The following is a 25,955-nucleotide window of genomic DNA, read 5'->3' on the forward strand; positions in this document are numbered from 1 at the left end:
AGATTTTTCTATATAAAAAGTTAAAATAATTAACAAATATAGTAAGATCTATAAAATATAACAAATTTATAGTTTATATTTCTTTTTTTCTTAGCTCATTTCTACCTTTTTTTTTTTTTGACACAAATTTACACTTGGACGTCAAGAATCCCATATTGTAAAAGCTAATGACACTGATAAAATAGATGTGTTACTAATTCAAGTACTAATTAAATTTGAGATGAAGGTTAACCATATTTTGCCAAAGACCCGTCAACCCCATACTATTAAACAAAATTAACCTACTTGGTCCACCCAAATACCTAAAGATATATATATATATATATATATATATATATTTATCACGTGCTTTATATTTGATAAAGCCCAATGAATAGAGAAAGAGACGTGCCAAAACTTCACCAACCCCTATAAAAACAACTTGTCAAGTTGGTTTCCTTTTGTCCGAGCTGTCCGAGTCATGGTGTCCAACGTTTCCAACTCTGGCCCCCGCAAAATCAGTTCCTTTTACTTTCCTACACCCACAACCACTCTCACTATACCACTCGGGGCCATATCTGTCATTTCAGTTTCCAACTACGCCCTCTAAATTCCCAAAGCTCTACCCGACCCATTCTCTTTACGTGTCCTCGCTTGCACACAATCCTATATCGTACATTCTTTATTTCATTTCCTCAGAATTCGCCTAGATATTTTCTTCTCTCTCCTCCTCGCCGTGAGCCTTTTGATTCCTTCCGTCTCAATCCGCGGTAAGCAAGAAAACTGAAAGTCCTATGGAAAAATCCATCGTCTCTCGAGATTTCCCTTTTCAACCTTTCTCGTCCGATTTCTTCATTGGTTTCTGAGCTGTTGTTTCTTTTTCTGTATCATCTATGGCGGTTTGGAAGGCTCGAGATCATTTCCTTTTATTGATCATGGAGGTTTGCGGTCCAGGTAATGCCGTTTTTTCCTCACTTATATATCTTCTCATTTCTGATTTGTATAGATTGATACGGTGTTATGTGTTCTTCCGTGCTGTGGTTTCAGCTGCCTCTCGTACCTTGTAGATGATCTTTATATATATTTGATCGTTGTGTGTATTGTATTTTTTAATGGAACTTGGAAGCTGAGTTTCTTGTATCTAATGGATGCATGGCTGGAGTTCTAGCATATGATGATTCTCAGATGAACTGTTTTAGTGTTTCCTTTTTTTTTATTTAGAATTTTGGACGCGCTGTGTAAAATATTCTAAGCATACGTGTTTTTATGTATTTCAACTGCATGATTAGTTGTTTTATTTTCTCACACACTGTAGCTCCAGGAGCATTGCATCCAACCTATTCTCCACATATCAGTTTAAAAAGAGGAAAACTAGGAGTTAAAAAAATTATAGATTAAAGTAAAATTATAGACGGTGGATTCAACTTTAAAATGAGGAAAACTAGAATTAAAAATATCAAGTGCGCCGTCAGGAGAATAACCCCAAGAGCTAGAGGTTATTGTTTTTCTTCAACATTTATGTAGTGACACTAAGCATAGTTGAATAAATATAGAGAGTATCTTCTTGGATTGAGAGTTTCTCTTATTGTTTATTCCAAGATACTGGGTTGTGATCCTAATAACCAAATAGTTCGTGTTGAGCTGTTTGGAAAAGATTTGTAGCGCGAGTTTGAGGGTGCTTTGCAACGTCCATCATAGTAGAACTAGCAGTTGCAGAATACTGGACACAGTCCCAAGTTCGGAGAGAATCAATATATTTCTCGGTGTTGTACTCTTTCTTCCTTCTCTTTATCTTTTACAATCTTATGATTGATTACTTATTTGGCTCTAACTTGGGAAGTGGGAGTTTGATATAATTTAGTTTATTATGCATTTATTTTATCTTGTATAAATTTCTAACATAGGTTTGGAGGAGCGACAGGAGGTGTTATTTCACCCTTTCTATGGGATAGGGGCAACGCTTTGGCAAACACTTCTTCAATTTTTTAAATCTTTTGAAACATTTATCTGGAGAAAAATAAAAGAGTCTTTAGAGTTGTAGGGAACATGGGGAGGGGGTTGTTTGGGCCTCCCTAAGCAGCATGGACATACGACACAACATGACATGATGACATGTCTTTATCTGGAAATGTAGGACACGGCACATTGGAGACACACACATGGACGCTATATATATATAAATAATAATATATGTGATAATGCATGCTGGCCTTATCTTGAGGGGTATTTTTAGAACACAATCCAATTCCATGACCACCCAAGTCTAACAAATGAGCTCTAACCCTTGTATACGAACTATTTTTTGAGCAATGACAAAAGTTACATTGCCAAGAAATGTTTTCACCTCCTTGAGTCAACCTTTGATTCTTGGTGACATATTGGCAGAGTGGTTTTGACTCATCTTCAACACTAGAGGATGAGAATGTAGTTGCTATTGAAGGAAATGTTGATGATTGACCACTAGAGTTAGATGTAGGTGAGGAAGATGTCGTTTAATAGAGAAAATATGAATGGTTCAAAAACAGGACAAAATCTGCTCAACATTTGTCATGGTTAGTTTGGAAGTGTCACTAAACCAAGAAATTTCTTGCATAATAGAGTTGGCAATTGAAAATTTTGAGAAAACGTGAAGTGTGAACAAAAAAAAAAAAAAAAAAAAAAAAGATAAAGAAAAAAAGCCTTGAACAAACTGAAAAAAAAACAGACAAAGACCTTTGCTTTTCCATGTGGGAGATGAAGTGCGAAGTTCAAGCCGCTCATAGAGATGCAACAGTGTTAGGTGAGATGCAACAGTCCTAGCGAGAAGCGAGGTTGTTGGTAAGTAGCAGATGTTTGAGCAGCAATTGGTGTTTGTTGTCTTTTGTGGAGGCTGTGGTCAATGTTATCAAGGGGTGGGGTCCTTTAGGGTTTCAAGTTTTAGAATAGATACATTTTAATTTTTAAAATAATAAGGAAAAAGATTTTGGATGTGTTCTGTGTGTATCTGATTTATAAAAAAAAGACATGCAAAATTGCGTGTCTAACATGTGTTTCAAAGCGTGTTGAGGCGTATCAGTGTCGGACACGTGTTCGACATTAACACTTCATCCAAAATGAGAAGTGGTCATGCTTCCTAGAGGCGCCCTTTGAGTTTTTTTAACTAAGGACTTTAATGCTTATAATCAAGTTGTTGGGAGGTTTATTTCTTTATATTTTTATTTGCAACTCCGAATTTTAATTGTTAAATCACCGATGGACTCATGCTTGAAAATTGGTAACAATTCCAACAAGTGAAAATCAAATTTAATTAGGGAAGAAGTGACAACAGATGTTTGGATGCAGTACCTCATGCTTCGATACCATATTAGATGATGTACTCCGATACCATATCAAATGATGTGGAGTTCTATCTAGCAATTAATTGACAATGAGAGGAGTAACTCATGTATCCTTCAAACATTAGGGACTTTTCAATGTAGGAATAGTACTTTTGGACTGAATGTCTATTTGTGCATCGTGGTTTCTGATACAATATTAAATCACCGATTGACCCAAAAGCTTAAGGTGATGGATTATGATAAATTTAATTATATCAATACTTTAACATTAATAAGGCTTGAGAAGTACTATTCCTATATCCATTTTTTTAGTACATATAATTTTACAATTTAGTTTAGTTTTTTCTTTTGTTCGTTTTAGATTCGTGAATGTTTATAGGTTAGTTTACAGGCGAACTAATCTCATGGGTCAACCTGCTTGACCTTACTACTCTTAAGTGTCAAGGAAACTTGTAGGATATTAAGTCCCAAGTAGGTGACCACCATTTATAAACTCAAGCCTTTTATTTACCACCAGGCAAACCCATGGTGGTTTATTTAATTCAGTCTCATACATTGATACTGTCCATCTTTTTTTATCTTTCAAATCTGCTAGTTATTGTTATATCTTCACTGAGGTTATACCACATACAGTACATGGAAAATAGGATTGATTGTTGATTTTCTCTGTTTGATCTTGTGCTTGAATAGGAAAGTGTCATGGCTGAAAAGAGCCAGCAATGGCTTGTTAGTTTCAAAACTTCACCCAGTCGCAGGTCAAGTTTTTGCCGGGATATTTCTCTTCAAAAGGTAAGGGGTTGAATATGTTTATTAATCAGAGCTCAAAGTTTATATTTATTGAACTGATTAATAAAGCTTGTGCCAGTTTTTCATGAGAAAAGACTTAAACTTCGTTGCAATCTATATCTAATGAGTGTGATACTATGTTGTCTCTGAAATGTAATAGTTATGTTCCTGATTTATGTCTCATATTTGCTCTTAAACTTAGTTTATATTGAGCAGGATTCTTGTTTATAGCCAAATAATTTGCAAGTGAAACTTTTTTTAATATTGAAGTCATGGTGCTTATCGATCAGGTATTCTAGTGTTAAAGCTTTACACGTCTACAAAGTTACAATCTATACATTTTTGTGAAACCAGAAGCATAACTAATTTATTCTCTTGTATTTACTTTGGTGGTTTTTATTTTCTGTTTTCCTTGCACGTTTTTCTTATTACCTTTTAGCTTATAATTACTTATCTCCCATGTTAGTATTGGTGATTCCTCTTGTATGTATACCTTGACCTTGTGCTATGGGGCATGTCTAGATTTATAATTGGACCTATACATGCTTAAGTTACAATCTGGACCTTCTTGTGAAGCAAGGAACAATGCAAAATTATGCACTCTGGTATTACCTTGGTGGTTATTATTTCTGTTTCCCTTTCATGTTTTTCTTATTTACTTGTAGGTTATAATTACTTGTCGCTCATGTTAGTACTGGTGATTCCTCTTGTGTGAATACCTTGATATTGTGTTATGGAGCATGTCGGGATTTATAATTTCTACAATAGTGTACATTGTACATATTTTGTTGCTCTTATATTACCAATTGACCAAAAAACTTAAGCTAATAAGTGAATTTAAAATTTGTATTATATCATCTAACACTCACCTTCACTTGTGGACTTGAAAACTATAGTGGAAAACCTCTTCAACATTAATTGAAAAGAAAATAACGGTTCCAAGGGCTTGAACACAAGTCCACCTGGATTACTTACTCTAATACCATCTAAATCACCAATTGATCCAAAAGCTTAAGTTGATGGGGAAGGTAAATTTAATAATTTACCATCTACCAATTCCTTATATTTAATCTGTTGGATGTCAGATTTTTTTGTTTCTGTGCTGTATATTTATGTCAAACCAGTTTACTTCTTTAGAAGGAGGAAGGTATGCTATACATTTTTTCAATCCACTTAGGTATGCCCTAGATTCTTGCAATTCACTTAGCTTTGTGTCTATTACTTCTGACGTATACTATATACTGATTATATCATACATATGTATATTCTTTTGCATTTATAAACATATTATTACTTTTTTATTGATGAATAACCACACTTTCATGTGAAAAATGAAAAAATACACAGTTTTATGAAAGTGAAGATTCCAAAGGGAGCCAAACTACAAAAATAGACTTTAGGTGAGTAACATAATAAGACCAATAGGGTAATTACAAAATGATCTTGTCATGGAAACCCAAATAGAATCATAGAATCTAACAAGGGAGCAAACATTCCCTGTAAGACCTGTCTCTAAAGATTTTTATTATTTCTCTCGCTTCATAGATCCCTGAAAATAGCACACCTCAACCTACCACAAGAATAATTTTTTGTCTCCCTATAACCTTGGGAGCTAAGCAAAAGTTAAACGTCTCATAGAAACACCTCCAAATAGCACTATCATTTTTACATCCGCTGAAGTTATGATCATGGTCCTCTGTTTCCCTCCTGCAAATAACACAACAAAGCCAACCTACCAAAATGGACTCCCTGGCTGAGATTTGGTGTTAAACTCTTTCATGCATAGCTTGTCACTTGAAGAACTTTACCTTATTGAGAAAGTTCACTTTTCAAACAAAGGAAAAATAGAACCACTCAAGTTGGAGGAACTAACTAAACATAAGGGGGAGGAACTAACCAAACATTGAAATAAAGATTTGGAGGAGAAGCTTCGGATAGACAGGGCCTTGAAATGCAAACATCCATCCTACCAGGGCTAAAGCGAAAGTCTACAAGCAAAACCAAAATATCTGTTGCTTCCTTTATGATCAAGAAACTACAGAACTCCAAAGAAGAAGGCGGGTTCTTAGAGTGAGAATGGATCAAAGCCATCAAATAATTTCTCAAAAAGGACAATGATTATACATTAGGGATAAAGAACAAAGGGTTCTATCCTCATTCAATTATTCTCCCAAAAGTAAGCATCCCTCCCATCTGCCACCACACACTGAACAAATTAGGATAGAAAAAATATGTTCTATGGGTTTCTGGAGGTACTTTAGCCCCACCAACAGTCTATTAAAAATGTGAGGGTCATACTTGTCACGTTGAGCTTGCGCCATAAGATGTTAGATTTATGATGAAATCACAAAGCCATTTAGCCCAAAAGGACCTTGTTTCTCGCCCCTATGCGCACAAGATATATATTTATAATGTAAAGATATAGGATTACAAAGCAATTTTATCGGATATCCCCAAAGGGACATTACAAAGCCCAGTTGTATCCTAAAAGATCGGTTTAAGTTGGTTGAAACGATGCCTATTTCTCTTTGTAGAAAGTCAGAGGTCATCTGCGTTTCACATAACCACTGAAGGAATATGATTTCTTTTTCTATGCAAACCAACTTTTGGTATTTTGAAAGGAGATAGAAAATTCACCACCAGCTTAAACATGTAAACATACCCTGAGAGGTAATATAATTTTGGGAAAAGTATATAATATCCAAATTACGAAATACAAAGACTAAATGGAGAAATGTCCCTTCTTTTGAAAATTGAAAATTGTTACTCCAGCAATACTTTCTAGTTTCTATCATAGATTTTAGATTCTTAATCAACCATTCTAGCCATATTTGAAACATTTTAAATGGAAAAAAGAAAACCAATTCAAGTATTAGTCCTAGATTGACATTTCTATATAATATTCATTAAAGTTGGGTATGCCAGGGCAGATATTGCAGAGTGTTCGAAATATTCAAACAAAATAGTCATAATCTAACAACTTAAGTTTTGAGGATTGTGGTTTTAAAAGTGAACGGAGGGAAACTTTTTTTTTTTTGGAAAAGAAACAACGTTTTTCATTGATATAATGAAAAGAGCAAAAGCTCGACTTATAATATCACATGAAACTAAAGTTAAACTGAAAAAATAAATACAATCCTGGATAAGAATAAGACAGAAAATTCTCCCAATAGAGAAACCTTTAGTTTCTTTGAATGGAGAGAAGCTTTTAGTTTTAAATTCCTTTACTGGTTTAAATTCCATGGTCTAAAAGCTGCTTTACATTGTTGATCTCATTCATTAAGTTCAGTTGAAAATGCAAGCAAGTGGAGTGTTAATGAAGGATATGAGTGGTTATTTTAACCCCAAGAACTGCTCACTTTTTTAGGATAAGGGATCATTTAATATGGTTAATTTTAGCAACTCAACAAAACGAAACCCATTCTTGAGGCATCTTAGGACTGCCTTATATAAGATTGGATGAACATTAACTTTCATTCAGCTAATTAGTATCTCAACTTTAGAGTCTGGTCTAATTACTTAACACAACAAACGTTAAAAACAGCTAGAACAATACATGGTTCATATGGTGCGTTGTCATTATTGGTAAACTTACATATGTAGCTGGTCTGGCTGCTAAATTTATCGCATATATAGGAGTTTGAAGAACATTGCATACCAAATGTGATGGATCAGGTGACAATAAGGCATAAGTGACTGAAACAGGAGTTTCCTTCATGTTGAACATGACCATACTGTATGACAAATTGATGAAATGACCATGGATAAATCATCCATGATCTACCTGCTGTTATTGCAGTTGCAATCTGTTGCAAGGTTCAATTATATCTATTTCAGTACGGGTTGGGAGTAAAAATTGTAGTATAGATTGATATTCAGATGAATTTGATAGGGAATTTAATTCATGTTTCATGAACACAGATTACTAGAACATACCCCAGCTTTATCCCTGGTATTGATGTCTCATGGTTTTGCGGTTGTGGCTGTCTTAGCTGTAGACCAGGCATACTGTACCTATTGGTGATAGTGAATTGTTGAGAGCTACTGCTCATTTTATCTATTTCCATTGGTCCATAGGCCTGGTACTTAAAAAACGCACAGTCAAGCTTATTTTACAGGAAGAGTCCCTTTTCAGGGTCAGCAATCTGCCTCTCCCTGTCCCACTCTCAGAAAGCAAAAAATGTAAGAATATGAAAGAAAAGAGACAAGGAAGAAAGAAAAAATGGTGCATGGAAGAAACCCCAAAGTTCTCAATGAAAGTTGTCATTTTAATAAAAACTCTTGATTGGTTAAAAATAAGCGGTAAGAATAACTTCTGAATTCATACAACTAAGAAAGAGTATCTTTTAAATGAGTTAACAATGAAGCAATTCAATAATGTTTGGCTCATGGTAGAGAGTGTGGTGCCGTGATTGAGGATGGGACTTGAATCCCCCATTTTGGTATAAAACAAAAGTTTTGTAGTAATCTTGTTTCTTTTCTATGTTGTGGGGGGATTTAACTAAAGAGAAGTAGCAGAACAGGGAAGTCAAGAGATCTTAGGAGGAGGTTTTTGTTAGTGATTGGACTACTTGTTTTGTGTGTGGACTTGTTTTCCTTGTATGCCATTGTATGTTCTTTAATTTTTTTCAATAATGTAAGTTTGATTCTTTAGCCAAAAATAATAAAGTAAAAGATAAAGCATTTCAACATAAGTTTTGGATCTCTACCTTCATTTGCAGTTCTGCATTTTCCTTACGAATCAAATCTAATTTTTTGTAGAGTTCCACATTTTCTTGATGCATATGGTTCCCCTGCAACATAATTACTGCAAATTAGATGTTGTTTAAGCACTTCTTGATATCATGAGATACGTGGATGTTTACAGAGGGGAAAACCTTCTGTTTTAGTTCAGTAATTTCATCACTTAAAATCTTTTCCTGCAAGAAAAATACAAGAACACATAAACATCCACATACAATATGCTTTATCAGTTGTATGTTTTTATTGAGGTCTCTTCGTAGTTTTTACCTTCTTCACACGAACGCCCTTCAAACTCATTTCCAATTGGCTTTCTAGATTTTGTAGATCTTTGACACTCAGGCCAGATAGTTCTTCACCCATCAGTTGTCTGCAAATATAGAAGCCTGGATATATCATGAACTCCTTTGCATATTTGTGTAAACCACTGAATTATATTATCATCCTCATCGATTCAGATTTGAATTATTTTATTTTATCTCAGTCGTGAGCATGCCTTGATTATAGTATAGAGCAAGGATGGCCACTTAAGGTGTTAGTCAAATATTAAGTACACCTTTTATCAGGATAATCTAATTATCAGTCTAATCTTAAAGAACCAAGGAACGTGTGCTTTCTACAACTCATGCTTAAAATATATTTACTCATGCTTAAAATATATTTTGAAGTTACCACTTACCATGTGAAGTTATTCTAGCACTGAGGGTTGAATGGGGATTTAGAGCCTTCTAATATTGATAGCCCTTTTCATGTTGAGAAAATTCATGAGGTCGAGCATTGAGGAAGAACTTCTCAGCCTTTTCATGAACTATTGTTGGGTTTATCCTTGGTGGGGTCTCACTTTAGAGGGTCTCACTTTAGAGACAATGGTAAAAGTTTTTGATTCACTGTGGACTGTCAGATGCCATTTGATTTGGAATCAACCTCTATCTCTCCTTCATACCATTAATTTAGGATATCAATTATTTGTATCAATTTAAACTTTGAAGAAATAATTATATCTGAGGTGATTCAAAGATAGGCTAGAATCCTGTGGAGTAATGTTTGTAGAGATTTCCTTTAGGCTCTTTGGAAGGAAAGAAATAGAAGATTTTTCTTAGGTAAGAGATTTACTTACTTTTTTTTTTTTTTTTTTGTGAAAATATACAGTTCACTGCCTCCTCTTGGAGTGCTATGTATCTTGTTGAACACATGGCGTGCTCTCATTCTTTTAGATTGGAGGCCCTTACTCTTGTGATCCTTCAGTCTTTGGTTTTCTGCCCTGAGGCCCTTTAGCTGTGGTTCTCTCTCTTCTGTTTAATATGATATTGATTTCTTATGAAGAGAAAAAAAAAACAATGCCAAGAACATTGTGAAATTACCAATTCCAGTTGAAATACAGCTTCAAGCTATGAACTGCCCAGGAAGTCTGAGAGTCCAGAGCTCCCTCTCCACCCTCTTCCCTTGTGTTGATCCCAACAGAAAAGTGACAAACTAGATAAAGGACACTCCTACACCTGTCAGTTTCGTTCTTCGTACACGCAAACATATTTGTTCTTTTTTTTTTCTTTCATTTTCAGTCAAGCATTGATTCATCATCACCCTGCTCTGTACCATTGTTTACCATTCATTCTACTCTTGGGTTAAATGGTCTATCCCATGTTTGTGTGTCAATGTTAAAGAAATTGGCACAAAAGGAAGAGACACTCACTTGAAAGAAAGAAACTTTTATTAAGAAAGTTTACAAAAGTGTGCAGAGAACACTCTTTTACTCTCACAACACCGACTTACTTTTCATTCAAAGTTTCTCTTGAACTCTCTTGCTTTCTTTTTTCCTCTCTTTACTTGTGTTGCTTGCTTGGTTCACAAATGAAGATCACACCTCCTATTTATAGTCATGAAATCCTCGAACAAAAAAAATTCTCTAGAATTCTAACCATTCTAGATACTTCTTATTTCATCCTTGTCTAAAGGAGAATTCCTTAACCCAAAAAATCTAGGATATTTCTAGAATTTTTCCTTGTGATATTTGTTTACATAATTCTAGAAATTTAACTTACGTATTCAATACTTCAAGAACATTCTAGACTAGTTAGTGATGCTATATTTTAGCCGTGCACACATAAAATCGATATTATGTGAGTTTGATAGTCTACATGTTTGATCATTTGATCTTCACTTGGTTTTTTAGGGTGTGGTGGCAATTCAAACACACAACAAGATCCTTTCAATTTATTGATTTTTTTTGCCTTGATTCAATTTTCTTACATGCTACATATTATAGAATGAGAAACTATTTTTCATTCAGGAAAAATGAAAAAGTGCTGGGGTAATTCAACAGAACTCAACCTTCAGAAGGAGCCAAATAAAACTAACATGGAGCCCAATCAAGCAAAATAAGAGTTAGAAGACTATTACAAAAAACGTATACTCACCGAGGCTTGTCGAGAGGTATGAACCTAACAAGTGACCAAACTTCTTCCAAGGTCTCATTTCTCTTAAAATTCGATTGTGACACTTACATTCTGATTATAAAATTCTATTGTTCCTTACATTCTGAATATAAAATAATCCTAGTGTACTTAAGGTGTGCTCTATTTCTAGCTGGAATGTGCAACAGTTATTCTGTATGCCTAATTGAAATGGTATATACAATTATTGACCTCTATGGTGATTCTTGTTGACCATTTACTCGATTCATTGAATTGGAATTATTTTGACCCTTAGTAGGAAAAGAAACACCTATCTCTTTAGCTCATTTTTCGTTCTCTTTTTCGTTTTTGGCAACAACCTTTTAACTCCTAACTTAACTCTTAAATTTTTCTTGTTCCTCATCTAATATTCGGCACCAGATGTCAAGAAAATTTGGTTTCTTGTGAATGACCTGTGAAAATGGAGGAACATTTCACTTTTGCTCACTAGTTGATGTAATACCACGTGTCCAGGCTGAAACCTCAGTAATAGGATCTCTTTGAGAAATTTTAGGGTTTGAATATAGTTTTTAAAAGCCATATCAATATTTCTGTGCTTTAATTACTGGGTCTTTTTCTCCTTGTATATTATGAAGTACAGTAGGAGTTTGAGTACCTGTGACATTCTTGCAAGTAATGCAGTTGTTGCTTCAAAGCAGCTGCCTCTCTTTTCCAAAACTAGAAATCATAGAATAAATTGTCAGCATTACAGTGTTACTTGTGGCATTAGAATGATTTTAACTAATTTATTTAATTTATTTGTAAGGCCTGACTTTACTTCACTTTTGAACAAAAAGGGATATATTGCCACCTAGGAATTAATATATGTATGCATGTATGTCTATATTTGTTAAGAAACAATAAACTATTATTTGTACTGATTGGAGTAAATGCTATAGCCTAATATCCACAATTTTAAATAAACTTTGTAGTTGTACCTAGAATACCTTGATATCTCCAAGTTGAGCCTTTGGGCTCGTGCAGATCTGGTGACTTAAAAGAAGGAAAATGAAGGCAAAACCAGCCCACTCAAAACAAACTGGATATATATATTACAAGTAGTCCTAATTCCTAAGCATCAAGAAAAGGACAAGCCTGGAATAAGAAACTAATCTGTCTAGTAGATCTTCACTAACACTAAACTCCGAAAAGCTTAGGCAAGGTTAATATGATATAGTTGATCTTTCATTTGTATTCTAAACACTCCTTATGTGGGCTTAAACGCCACTGGTGTTGTACCATTGTGATTCATTAAGTCCGACGTAGGCCCAATTAATATCAATCAGGGAGGAAAGAATGTTGCAAGGTTCAAACACTAACTTCTTACTTTGAATTAATATTGGACTCTAAAACTAGGTGCATGGGTTATAATATATATAGTATTTTGTATATATTCTGAACCACCTTGGGCTGACCTAGTGGTCAATAAGGACCAATGTAAGTAGCAATAAAATTTAGAGGAAATGTGTCGAATTTATGGTGGACTTGTTTAAGATTTAATAACTTGTGCAAGTCAACTCAAATACTTGTGGATATTTTTAAAAAGTAAAATCCCAATACTATTAATGCCTAAGAAGGTTCTCATGTTTGTCTCCAATAAAATATTTCAGGAGACTAAACAAATAAAACCAGTCTCCAAAATAATTAATATTTATTCTTCTAACGGAGAGAAGACAGCTCATTGTTGGCATACTTGAGCTCAGAACCGTTGACATACAATTGATTTCCAAAACAATACCATACCTTTAAGGAAAAAGGAGAAGCGACCAAAGGTAGTCCAAATCCTTTTCAGCTCATTTTCACAGAATACACTAATTGGAGCCAAGGTAGGCTCTGCTAATAAAGTCTAACCTACGAGCTAGGAGTAGAATCAAACTTTTCTCATGAAATGTTTTGCTTCCAAAGTTTAGAGAAGAGGATTGAAGAAGGATGATAAGCTAAATGTTAGTACAAAGGATTGTAGCCGGTAGGTAAAGACACCAACAATATTAACAGAGGCCCAGAACTAGTTTTAACTTTAGGATTTCTATGCTTATTACACTCTTTGATTATATTTTGATCAATTAAAGTTCACTTCTCTTTCAAATAAAATAAAAAAAAAGGAAAGAATCTGCCTAGATGATCCACAGGCTGATGTCACTGACACAATATAAAACTTAGACAGTAAAAAATATCCAGACAACAAAAAGAACACACAAAAAATTGGCAACTCAGTTCGGTGTAACCACACCTACGTTTAAGAGACAAAGAGTATGATAAAAAGTACTTCACTAATAGGGTAAAATGATTACAAAAGAACTTATTGATAGTGCATACTATCAAGACTCACAAGTCACAACAATCTTTACTCCTAATCTCCCTAAACTAGAGATTCCCCTTCTAGATTAAACTTTGCATTTAGGCTTTTCTTAAACCAGAGACTTCTTCTTTCAAAGTAATGCAACACTTTTTATCTGATGTTTGTAAGACATTCATACACGGCCGTCTGGATTCCTTGGAAGAAAACACTTTCTTAGAAGCCTTGTGAAGGACATACCACACGAACTTTCGCTGTTCTCTTACAGTTAGCTTTTTCATTATCTCATCGCTTCAATATGTACTGTCATGTATTGCATGTTTTTAATAACACTGCCCCCCACCCCAATATATTTATAAGCTATCAGTGTGATTTTACTTTTCACTGAGACATAACCTATGGAGTTCCATCTGATGTTCCAAGCCATTGAATTTCACCTTGGAAAAAAATCATCTTTGAGGAACATATTTGTCTCAATGTTAATGTAATCGAGATTTATGCTTCATTCAAAGTACAGTAAATGTGCAGATGTTTATGTTAATGGGTCTAAATCAATGAGAAAATTAGAATTGCAGGAGAACGATGAAAAATCACCTGGAGTTCTGAAACCGAATTCATCAGCTGATTTTGCTCCTCTTTCATCTTGTTGTATCGATCAGTAATCGACCTTATGCTGATAAGATAGAAACTACAAGTATTCAGTACATAATCACGCTAGATCAAATCTAAAATTCATAATTGTCATGCCATGGAACATCATAGATACTAATTATGTTAGTTGCTAATAAGAGTCTCCCTGCCTTTACGAACACATTGGATTACGGTGGTTTCCATTGAGATTCATCAAAACTCCTTTTATCGTCGGTTTTCACATGATGTTTCACATTAGAACGAATATCTCAAATTCTACCGAGGATATCTTCCTATCCCCTTCTTTTATAAGTCATCTCGAGTGCAAGTTAGGTTCAAGGTGCAGGCCTGGATCGAGGGGAGGCTCACAAAATAAGGCATGCTTCTTTTGTGAAACCCCTTAGCCTTGGGGCTTGTTCATTATTTTCTTTTTTTCAAAAATAGCAATAATTTGGGTTTTTCCTTTATTAACTAATAAATCAAATGTACTGGCCCTAAATGCAGAAGTCCTTGTGTTTTGAGATCTTGTTTTTCATGTTTTCACTTTAACTGTGTAGTTTTTTATTTAGTGTGTCACAAAAGAAATAAAAGTATGCACTTAGTGTCCAAAAGACTATTGTGCTTTATTGCACCTTGAGCTTCAAAAAAATTAAACACGGCTTCTAATGGAAATTATCGTGCAATTTTTTTCACAACTTACCAATTTGTGTAGTATTTGTTGGAAAGGGTTTTGATCTGTCTTCTTGCTAGAAGGAGGCTGGGATAATTCTGATTATGGTGTCGTTCAGAATGACATGGAGAAATAACCTAACGGTCATAGACCTGACGGCCAATGCAAAGAGTGGATTTAGGGAATGAGTATAAGTTATGGTTACCATCTATTTAGGATATCTTACAAGAACATATGGTAAGTGATTGTGTTGTAAGAAGAGTTAGAGTTGCATGGAAACTAGCTTCAACACACGTAAATGTAAAAGAAAAAATTGGACACACGCTCTACAAACATTTCATTCCCAATTTCCATATCTTTCCTTCCCAAACCACGTTTTCAATTCCTTGATCTTGAACCATAACCAACGTTCTTATCACATGGTTTTGCTATGAGTTTTATCCATAATCTTATTGTGATGAAGCACCATTTGACATATTCTTCTAAAAATGAAGGTAGAACAGCTGCAGGTGAGTTACAATGGCCCTCGATTATTCTTCCACATATATGATTGTACTACATCTAGCCGGAGAATACATATGTTCCATATAACAGTTCCTCAAATAATATCATTATTAGAATACAAACGACATTATGGAGTACTTGTCTATGGTTTGAATCTTAAGTAAAAAGGTTCACACGAGTTGTCTTTAAGATTAAAAGTTTTACCCTAACATACTTTGGTTGTTTTATGCAGATAATGCTTGGAAGGACGTAAGTTACCAACCGTGGTCTTGTTTCTAGCAAACGTTTGGTATCCCTGTGGTTGAGGATCTTTGGCTGTGAAGTTAGGGTGGGTTCGCTGTTTCAAGATAAAGGTCATTTTCCACCTTGTACAGCTCCTTTTTTCTGCCGTTGTGGCAACTAATTGGTTGGTAAACAAACCATGGGAAGTTCTCGAGCTTTCATAGGTCGTCAGTGAAGGATCAAGGTCAATGTTTTTTTTTTTTTTTTGGTTCCCTCTTTGTACCTTTTTTGTGTATTGTTAGTTGAGGCTATCGTTTTTACATTTCTTGTGATCGCTTCGAAATATTCGAAAGGCTACTACAATGTAGCTAGTAGTATAATGTCTCAAACCTATATGCTACAATTAACCAAAGGCATTCCAAGTTTTTAAGCTGTTATTATGTGAATGCCACAATAATTTTCTATGGTTGTATATATATGTATTATGTGTTTTTTACATCTTTCTTTCTTTTACTTCATTTTGTGTCAAGGAGATTAGTTCAATTTTTTCACTAATATAGCCAAGTATTTAGTTATGAGGATCGATCCAATAGATCATTATTATGCAAGTGGCTTTGTTTGACTAAGAACCATATACTCTAAAGAGAGACCAACTCTAGTCATGAGAACAACCTGGTTGTCCATAGGAGTTAAGAAGATGTAGGTATAGGAATTAATTAAGAAGGCAATAGAGGCCGATTTCATAGACCTCAAGAACCTTAATTCATAAGGTTGACCATGAGAAAAAGAGTGAACCTTAACCCTATGGTTTATCTTGATGGACGAGATTTGACCGAGTGTTCATCTATTAAACAAAATTCAAGTGGATGTCTATGGGTGTTTTGTAAGAAAATGAATTTTATCAAAATTAAAAGTTGTTCGGTCATTAAGATTCTCTATTATCACTAATCTTCCTGAATCAATCACATCCTTGAATGTATTAAAAAAATCACATACTTGAATAAATAGAGTTTTAACAAGTTTGAAGAACTAAAACAATTATTTCTTTAAACTATGTAATAATTTTCTTGGATTTTATATATATGTAATTGTTCACATAAAGGTAGCAAATCATAAATTATGAGTCTAAATTTATTTCTTTTTCTTTTTTCACAAGAGGATTTTCACTCTTCATCCTTCCTCTATTTCTTAGTAGAAGTCGAGGAAGAGTAGAAACTTTCCAAAGTAGTTCTTTCAAAGGGGGATATTATTCTATAATTATATTTTATGATCTTAATTTATATATTTCTAATTGTCTGTTTATTATTAAAAGTGAAAAAGTATAAATATTTGAAGCTACAAGAGTAACTATAAAATATATTTATTATCATAGTCATATATAAAACTAACAAAAATGTTCATAATTCTAAATATATAATTGAAAAACTAATTATTAAAGAACATACATGAATAAGGCATCCATATGAGTTTTCTTTAATTAGAAAATAACTTCTTTCCAACCTGTTTTTAATTTTTTTTATTCTTAATAATATAGAAGTATAAATTAAGACTCGTGAGTATAAATCTTAGCTTGTGTATTTATTTATTTATTTGGAATTTGTTATATAATATTGTAGTTAATTTAATTTTACACATATTTAAGTTTTTGGATTAAATGTTTTAACATAATTATTTAATACTCACTTACTATGGTACTAAACATAAATAAAATTATATTATAAACTTATATAATTTAAAGGAGTTTTTTTCAAAATAAAAAAATCGATAACTATTTACATTCCATATAATAAAACCATTCAAAAACAAAATTAATTATATTTAAATTTTGGTACGATGTATAAGTATTTTGTCAAATGTTCTGTTTTTTATAATTTTTCTAATCTCTAAATATGATCATATAACAAATGTGATCATCTCATTCAATAAAAACCACATATGTTACAATTTTTGATTCTCATGTTTTGTTAGAACTAAAAAAATGGGTATATATTTGAACTCTCACTCAACCTAGATTTATATCTTATTGCCAAACTTTGGTTAGAGATTCTCATAAGCTTTTTTATTTAGGGAATAATGCTTTATAAACTTCGAAATTATAGGTTAGTTTCTCTCACTCCACGTATTATATCAAAAGAAGAAGCATTCATAGCAACCAAATAATGCAAAAACGGAGAAACTAAAACCAAGTGGAAGGTAATAAAGAATGTATTTTTTGAGGATAAGCACATTACTATGGCAAACAATGTATTACTGAAAAGAAAATACTCCTAACAGGATAAAATACTATCAAAGTTGACAAGAAAAATGTAGTAAATTTTGGAGAACTTATAGAAAACGATTATGAGAAAATAAATAGAGAACAAAAGGAAGGAATATATTGGAAATTCCATAGACACATAAAGGGAAACATGAGAAAGCTGCAACATATACCCTAAAATTTCTTCTTCTTCTTTTCTTTTTTATAATAGTAATATATATATATATATACCCTAAAAACAAAAACAAAATAGATAGTATGATAAAAAAAAGAATATATATATTAGAATGAATCCTAAGAGAGAAAAGAATTTAAATGAAGATGATAATAATAATAATCTAGAATCACACTCATAATAATTCTCATAAAGTGAGATCAAGATATACAATTGAAATTAAATATGAAACATTAATCAGCATGTTTCAAAAAGCTGAAAAATCAAAAGATGTCAACAAAACATTCAGCCTATATGGGTGTTGATCTTAGTTTTAGAGAGAATCAATCATCCACCACTCACTTCCTCGGAAGTTCAGAAAGGTACAAATTTTAAAGATCTAAAGAGAGAGAATTAAGAATAATAACAATAATTTTACTTTTCTTTTAAAAAAACCAATAAGAAATTTTAACTACAGTACTGCATAAGATAAAATGGATCCATAATATTATCAAAGATGCCCATGCAAAATAATAATAATAATAATAATAATAAGCAAAAATAAAAACATGCAGGAATAATCCATAATATTTGAAAACTTTCCCCCATGACTTGAAAACACCAAAAAAAATTCTCTTTTTTCTTCCTCTCCTAATTAAAACGAACAATCTCATACATTTGTAGAACAAACTCATCAATAATTTATCACAATCACACCCATACGATATTTTAATTATTCCTTTTTTTAGAAAAAGATTCAAATAACACATAAACAAGCTCGCTGTACTAATTATAAAGTTATCATCTTGAATAATAAGATATATATTACATTTATAAAGACATGTACATATATATTTCGCCTGTAATTTTAATTGTAATCATCTAATTTCTTTTAACCTTAATTATTCGATGCAATAAAATAATTGGGATGGAAAATCACAATAGAATGAAAAAAAAAAACCAGTTGATAAAATTATGAAAAGAGAGAGAGAGAGAGAGAGAGAGAGAGAGAGAGGGAGAATTGTAGAGAGAGAGAAAGGGATCTGACCTGGAACTGGAATAATCATAGAGTTTGCCAGTGCTTGAAAAAATGATCAAACCAACTTCAGCATCACAGAGGATTGAAAGCTCTCTAGCCTTTTTCAATAAACCACTTCTTCTCTTTGAAAAGGTCACTTGCCTGCTTGTTGAATTGTCTATTCTTCTTATTACTATCTTCCCTCTTCCCATTTATATCCCTACCTAGTTCCCTCTCCCCTCCAAATAATATTACCCTCCAAATTTTGGAGAGATCCAAAAACCTTGGAAATAAACACCGAAGAAAAAACAATAATAATAAACTACAGAAGAAAGATAGAGAAAAAGAGAAGCTTTTTACTGCACTGCTTAAGGGTCTGTGGATTTTCTTCTTCTCTCTTGTGGCTTTTCTGGATAGAGAGAGAGAGAGAGAGATGTACAAACTCAAGTTCTTCTCTTTCTCTCTCTAAAAAACACTTTTTTTTTTCCCCTTTCTATTTGTTGCATTATATGCTTCAAGAAAAATACATTTAAAATTAAAATTAAATTAAAGCTAAAAGCGGTTTTTTCATTTGACAGCTAAACAGTGCCAAAACCTGGGCGCTCTTTAAAACCGCTTAGTGGTTTTTTTCCCTTTGTGAACCGCGAGTATATATTAATATTCCTACTCGCTCTCTCCAGCCGACATGTCGCTACGGTAAATCAATCGAAGACTCCTTAGCCTCCGACACAGAATCCCGAGTCCGTGATTTACCATACGTGTCGATGTTACTTAGCTCGTTGAATTCACACGCTTCATCTCGCGTGGACTAAAGCTTTCCTCGTACGCACCAAATCCAGAAGAAGTGGAAATAACAAAAAGACGTTTGGAAGTTGTTTTGTCGAATAGATCGCCGACACGTTGCTCGCGGTGCCCTAGGAAAGAGAATTTATCCCCTGTTGCCATTTCTAGGATGTCCACGTATGCACTTCCTGTAAACGGGCGCCACGTTTTCCATCTTTTTAGTCTTCTTTTCCATTTTGATAAGCCACTCAAATACGCCGGCTAAGGACATTTTCACCCCAATTATGGAGCTTCATGCCATAATTAGAAATGCCCTATTTTTCTTTTTCTTTTTTTAATACATATATATATATATCTGTATATTTAAATAATTCCTCTTCTTTCTCATTATTATATTAATTATTAAATAATTTATGATGTCCTATTTCCCCAACCCAAACCAATTTTAATGATTCCATCATTCTATTTATAATATTTATATACGTGTATTGAAGTGGGCTAAGTCAGCTTAAGTTATTCTCAGCTTCTAACTCGAAAAAAGTCACAATTTGAAAATATTTTAATAATATTCTGTAGAAAAATATTTATTTGAATATAAGGAAAATATTTAAAAAATATTATCATTATGTATCTTGTCTGTTTTGGTTATAAGTGCAAATTATTTATAAGTGACAGCTAAGAAGTCATTTTATTATAATCCCTGAGTTAATTATGACAGTTTTCGAAATCATCGCTACGATTATTATTACTTTTATTAAGATTTAGTAATGCTATGAATTAAACTTTATTTCTTATTTGAATACGACAAATAGTACTACTTCAAGCTTTTTTTTCTCTCTTTTATTGAGTAACTTAGCGTAGACGTCGTTCTTCCCTTTTTCTACTTTAACAATATGTACGTTTTTATTAACAAGGTGCAATCTTAAATCACAAGATCAATAGATATTTCATTCTTAATAAATCGTATCCAATTTATAATATAACCCTAGAAATTAACAAAGAACTACTATCACTCAAAGTTTGTAATGCGAAAGAAGTAAAAAGTGTAGCAACGGCTAATTGGAGGAGTGAAATAATTGAGGCATCATATATTGTGGGATAGTAAAAGATGGTTATTAAATAAAACATTACATTATTTAATTCAAGTCAAATAAATATTAATAAAAAACCATATCATGATTGATCTACCACCCTCTTCAAAAGATCGATACTATTAAAGTTTCCAAAGGTTCATTTTAGAAAAAAAAAAATCAAAGGGTTGATGAACTAATTCATGTGAACACAACACTTGGAGTTTTATTGGAGTCAGCAGTTTATAAGAAAACAATAACAAATTAAAATAACAATCTTATATCCCTACACATTTTGATGCTTAATGACATTTCGATTAAGTTTTAATTTGTTTCTTCAAATTAAACGTGACAATACATTATGTTCTCGTTCTTATATCTTAATATAACAAATATTTGGAATAGAGTAAAATTCTCAATTAAATTTAAATCAATTCAAGCTTCTAATATAAAAGACATATTCTTTTTATTTTTATTTTCTCACTCGATTCTTGAATATAAGTTTTTAAAATATATTTGAAAACTGATTGTTTGACCTTCAAATGGTTTTTTAAACTAAAAGGCTAATATAAGAACTATAAATTCAGCTAATAAAATTATGAGATTGCCCTTCTAAAACTAATTAGAAAATATATTAAATCGGGTTGATCTATACAACAAAAAAATTGGATAAAACTTTTATTATATTATTAATTGAAATGCCCATCGATGATTTAATCTATAATGGTTTTTGCAATTTTATAAACTAAGAAAATGATTCCAACCTCAACCTAAATCTCATCTCATAAACTACTATCATATTGAAACTAATATAAATTAAACTACAGCTTAAAAGTTTTAGTAACCTAAAACCTATCGTACATTTATAAATGTTAATAAAATTTCTAATCATACATATCAATGGAAATTTCCATCATGTATAATGTTTTAAAAAAGAATTATTATAATAAACTATTTAAAAATATGAGTATACTTAGAAAATTAATGAATACAATTAATTAATAAATAATTAAGGCAAAACAATCAATTAATAATATTATCACTTTAGGCTTCCAACTTCTAAATTAGATATATAGTTGCTGTTCAACCCCTGGCCCTACTATAAGCCTTTTATATATATGCATATACTAACTCCAATCATGCACAATCTAAGACCAACAAATAATATGCCATAAAAAAAATCATCAATTCTTATATTTTAAAATGTACTATATGTCCTTTCTTATTTTTTTCTTTTGTTTTCAGTTTTTAAAAATTAAACTTATTTCTCTTTTTTCTTTTCGTCATCGTCATCGTTATCGTTTGAATAATTAGAAGAATCTAAGTCCTCTCAAATTACAAACTAATAATAATAACAATAAGTTAGATATGAAAACAAAAAATTTAAAAGGTCAAATGAGTAATTATAAACTTGAATTTGAAATACGAAAAGCTAAAAATCAAATGGTTATCTAGAAGAGCCTTAGCTTTTAGTTTTAAATTTTTGAAAATTAAATTTATTTCCTCTCAACTTTTTATTATTATTATTATTGTTATTATTATTATTATTTTTCTGTCAATTCTTTTAAACACAACCTTAAATTGAACTAAATTATGTCAAAAGACCAAAGAATCAAAACTAAAGTTACATTAAACGAAACAAAACAAAATTAGGGAAGGATAATAAAGTTGAATGGTGTTGTCACTTTTAGAGTTCAAATGAATGAAAATAACTATATATATCTTTTTCCCCTTTTGCAATATTATATTATTATAAAAATAAAAAGGATTATTCAAAAAGATAATTAATTTTGGCCATAAGTGGCCAAAGTTTCAAGGTAATTGCTATCCAACCAAAGAATTGTACGAAATAATCTTAAACTATATCAAAACATGGATCCCCACCACATAAAGAAATCCTTTATAGTATAATTCAATCTATAGTGATCATTTAATTAATCAAAATATATCTATTTGACAATATTTTATGTTTATAATTATATATTCTTTAAAATAAATATTGGGTTATTATATGTTACTTTATTTACTAAACAAATGGCAAGTGTCATTGGGTTGTGTAAAAACAAAGTTAGGGTTTTGGTTTTGGGTTATACCATAAAAGTAAAGTTTTCCACAATAGGTAAATCCCATAGAAAGAAAAAGTTATAAACAAATAGTATATTAGTTTTCTTCCACAGTGAAAACTTTCAAAAGAATATATTAGAAGAAAATCAAATGAATTTAGGTTAATATACCATTTTTTTTCTCCTCATTGGTTTCTTCGATTACTTCTTATACATCTAATGCTCTAATGCAAGTATCTGTATTTTTAATAAATTTTTACAGATATTGGTTGATAATAATAAGCGTCATCCAGAAAAATACAATATATTAACCAATAATGAAAAGGTCCTTTTTTAAAAAAATTAATAATAATTGTGTTTAAAAACTAAAATTAGACAATTAAACATAGATATTAAAATAGAATAAACTTAGACTTATAGAAACTAAAATAGTATTTTAACTTATAAAATTTGATTAATCAAAATATTCTAACAAAATAAATTGCTTAAATAGTAAAAAGACACTATAACAAAACTTGCCCATTGAATATATTTTATAATTCATTGATATCAGACAGAGAGCTAAAGCATATATAGTATAGCTCTATAGGTTAGAATCATGTTCCCTTTTATATGTTAATGTTTCTTATATGTTTTTTATGCAGATAATATCATGAAATCTGTTTTTTCTTAAACAAAGATTCAGGAAGTTGATTTGAATTGCATACATTTTAGTTGCTAATATTCATTTTTTAAAATATTATTGAATTTTTTGGAATATGTAGTTGTTATTTTTTTAGAATGATGTTTAAATATAAATGTCAAGTATAAGATTGGTTTAATGATAATTAATAGGACGTTTATCTTTAAAAATCGAAAGTTCCATCTTCTATCTTTACAATTATTATATTACTTGTATTAATAAAAGTCCAAGATTGAATATGTATACATATTTATATATTACATACAAATGTACCTTTTCAAAGACTAAGAGAGTCATAAGATGAAGATGTGGTATAATATAATGATATATGAGTTGAATCAATTTTGAAGTCTTCCATCTAAAAGTTAAAAATGTCTTAAATAAAATAAATATAAGTTTTATAGGGCAAATAATTAAATGCAGAACTAAAGGGGTTAAGGCACAATAGACAAAATTAAAAATAATTAGAGTATGGGTGTGTGTGTATGTATATATAGTTGAATTGATGAAAAATGTTTAATTAAATTTAAAAAAGAGATGAGGGAGTGTGTGTGTGTGTGTGTGTACTATTGCGGGGCATAGGGAAACTAAATGGTAGGTTAAATTAAATTGGTAATATAATGGGAATATTTGGATGGATTGTTAATAAACAAAGAAAACAAAAGTGAGAAGTGAGAACCATTTAATAGAGAATTTGAATTGTTGCTTAGCTCATCAACCAATAATATATATATATATATATATATATATATATAAGAAAAAGTATATGCAATTAAATAAATAAACCGAAGAACAATAATAATAATAATATTCCATTGACTTTGATACAACAACCACCAGCAAAACCCTTTGCCCCCTCCCACCCCTTAATTAGCATTTCTTTCTTTCTTTCTTTCTTTCTTTCTTTCTTTCTTTCTTTCTTTCTTTCTTTCTTTCTTTTTATAATCAACTCCAACACACACACCACCTGAATGCCATTTAACAGATATTAATAATTCATCCAAAATTAATTACAAATAACACAGTCAAATTATAAGAAAACTAATACATTAACCATTAACTATTATCGTTAATTAAGTTGTCGTCTTTCCTTTGAACTCAATGTTTCACCATATTAATTTCCCCTTCCGATTAATGTTTTGGAGTGTTAAGTGTGTGAAAGGTTGTGTTTTGGAAGCAAAAAGGGCCAAATTTTGTATAGTTAAAATCTCCATGATACGACTACACCCTCCATATAATACTGTTAGGTCCTACTAGAAATCAAAGTTGATTGGATTTACTTCTTTTTTGAGCCAACCGAGAGCACTGCACTGAACAATTTTATAAAGATAGAAACTAAAGTGATATACAATAAAGGACAATATCAATAGACTAGTTTTGTATTTCAATAGTTGGTCTTTCTTTTTAATTTTTTTTTTTTTTTTTTTTTGTCTTTCGGTCTTTCATTTTTCATTTATGTTTTGAATGACACTTTTTCGTTTTTTTTATCAAATTAAAGTTATGAGTTTACTTCTTTCCTATTAGATTGAAATGATACATTTTTGTTTCTTTTATTAGCACTTTTAAATAACGAACATGTAACCACTCTTTAAATACTAACTTTTCAATAATAAGAAACAAAAAATTGTGATCCTTTGTTGCATATTTCTATATCTCCATAGTTCAACTCTAAAACCTCATACCTAGGATCCATGTGGGTTCTCCACAATACTGCTAAAACTTCTAGTCTAATTTAATAATTTAATTTTTCCTCCTAGTGCAATAATTAGAAATTTGAAGATTCAGATTACTCACTTCTAAGATGGTGAATTATGTTAATTACCGTTGAGTTAAATTTATTTTAGTCAATCCCATGATATCTATAAAAACGACAACATTCCATAATGAAAAAAATGTTATAATGTACATGTTGGTGATTTTTCAAAATTCAATTTTTATATATGTAGTTTTTCTTTTTTGATAATGTAAATAAACAACATGGTTAGTTTTGATTTAATTACTAAAGTCTAATGATTCTCGTATCAAATCGAATCAATTGCAGAAGTTTATTTATAATAAAGCTCAAACACCAAAGCTATTTTCTCCTCTCTTTTTTTTTTCCTTTCATATTAACTTGGGAATCGTGTGCAATGGCACACATTTCCCTTTAGATCTGTTTGCACATATATATGTCACCACCTAATTTTATATTTTTTTAGAGAAAAATCATTGTAGTAATTCAATCATATTATCAATTTTCAAGGTTAAAAGTGTGATAGGTTCATCCATGTATGTAATTTGTGTAAAGAAAAGTTTCAAAATTGATTATAGCTTATTTGACATATCATATGTTTG

At 31.5% G+C, this 25,955-nt stretch overlaps 1 protein-coding gene and 1 long non-coding RNA gene across 4 annotated transcripts; one reads left to right on the forward strand and one right to left on the reverse strand.

Annotated features, from left to right (window-relative positions):
• The first annotated feature begins 626 nt into the window (after positions 1–626).
• On the forward strand, positions 627–16,092 carry LOC103494855 (uncharacterized). 2 transcript variants are annotated; one of them, XR_538717.3, is made up of 5 exons: positions 627–749; positions 888–933; positions 3,987–4,085; positions 11,110–11,252; positions 15,605–16,092. It is a non-coding gene; the product is annotated as an uncharacterized LOC103494855 (long non-coding RNA). The 2 variants fall into 2 exon arrangements; XR_538715.3 differs by having other exon boundaries at positions 640–933.
• LOC103494854 (MADS-box transcription factor 23) lies at positions 6,902–19,506 on the reverse strand. 2 transcript variants are annotated; one of them, XM_051087493.1, is made up of 8 exons: positions 19,054–19,506; positions 14,163–14,241; positions 11,889–11,950; positions 9,093–9,192; positions 8,960–9,001; positions 8,792–8,875; positions 8,019–8,161; positions 7,225–7,888 (listed from the first exon to the last, which is right to left on the reverse strand). In XM_051087493.1, the coding sequence occupies exons 1-8, from the start codon at positions 19,233–19,235 to the stop codon at positions 7,873–7,875; spliced, it is 708 nt and encodes a 235-aa protein (XP_050943450.1). In that variant the 5' UTR covers positions 19,236–19,506; the 3' UTR covers positions 7,225–7,872. The 2 variants fall into 2 exon arrangements, with proteins under 2 accessions (XP_008454453.2, XP_050943450.1); XM_008456231.2 differs by having other exon boundaries at positions 6,902–8,161; positions 19,054–19,488.
• Between the last annotated feature and the right edge of the window lie 6,449 nt (positions 19,507–25,955).

This window comes from Cucumis melo, chromosome 7 (assembly GCF_025177605.1).
Source record: "Cucumis melo cultivar AY chromosome 7, USDA_Cmelo_AY_1.0, whole genome shotgun sequence".
NCBI lineage: Eukaryota > Viridiplantae > Streptophyta > Magnoliopsida > Cucurbitales > Cucurbitaceae > Cucumis > Cucumis melo.

Excerpts from the sequence above, each read along its gene's own strand:
- LOC103494854 (XM_008456231.2), bottom strand. The coding sequence starts at position 19,235 with ATGGGAAGAGGGAAGATAGTAATAAGAAGAATAGACAATTCAACAAGC. Across the intron at positions 9,002-9,092 it reads AGGGCGTTCGTGTGAAGAAG|GAAAAGATTTTAAGTGATGA; the intron begins GTAAAAACTACG and ends TTTTTCTTGCAG. Across the intron at positions 8,162-8,791 it reads ATGCAGAACTGCAAATGAAG|GCCTATGGACCAATGGAAAT; the intron begins GTAGAGATCCAA and ends TTTAAGTACCAG.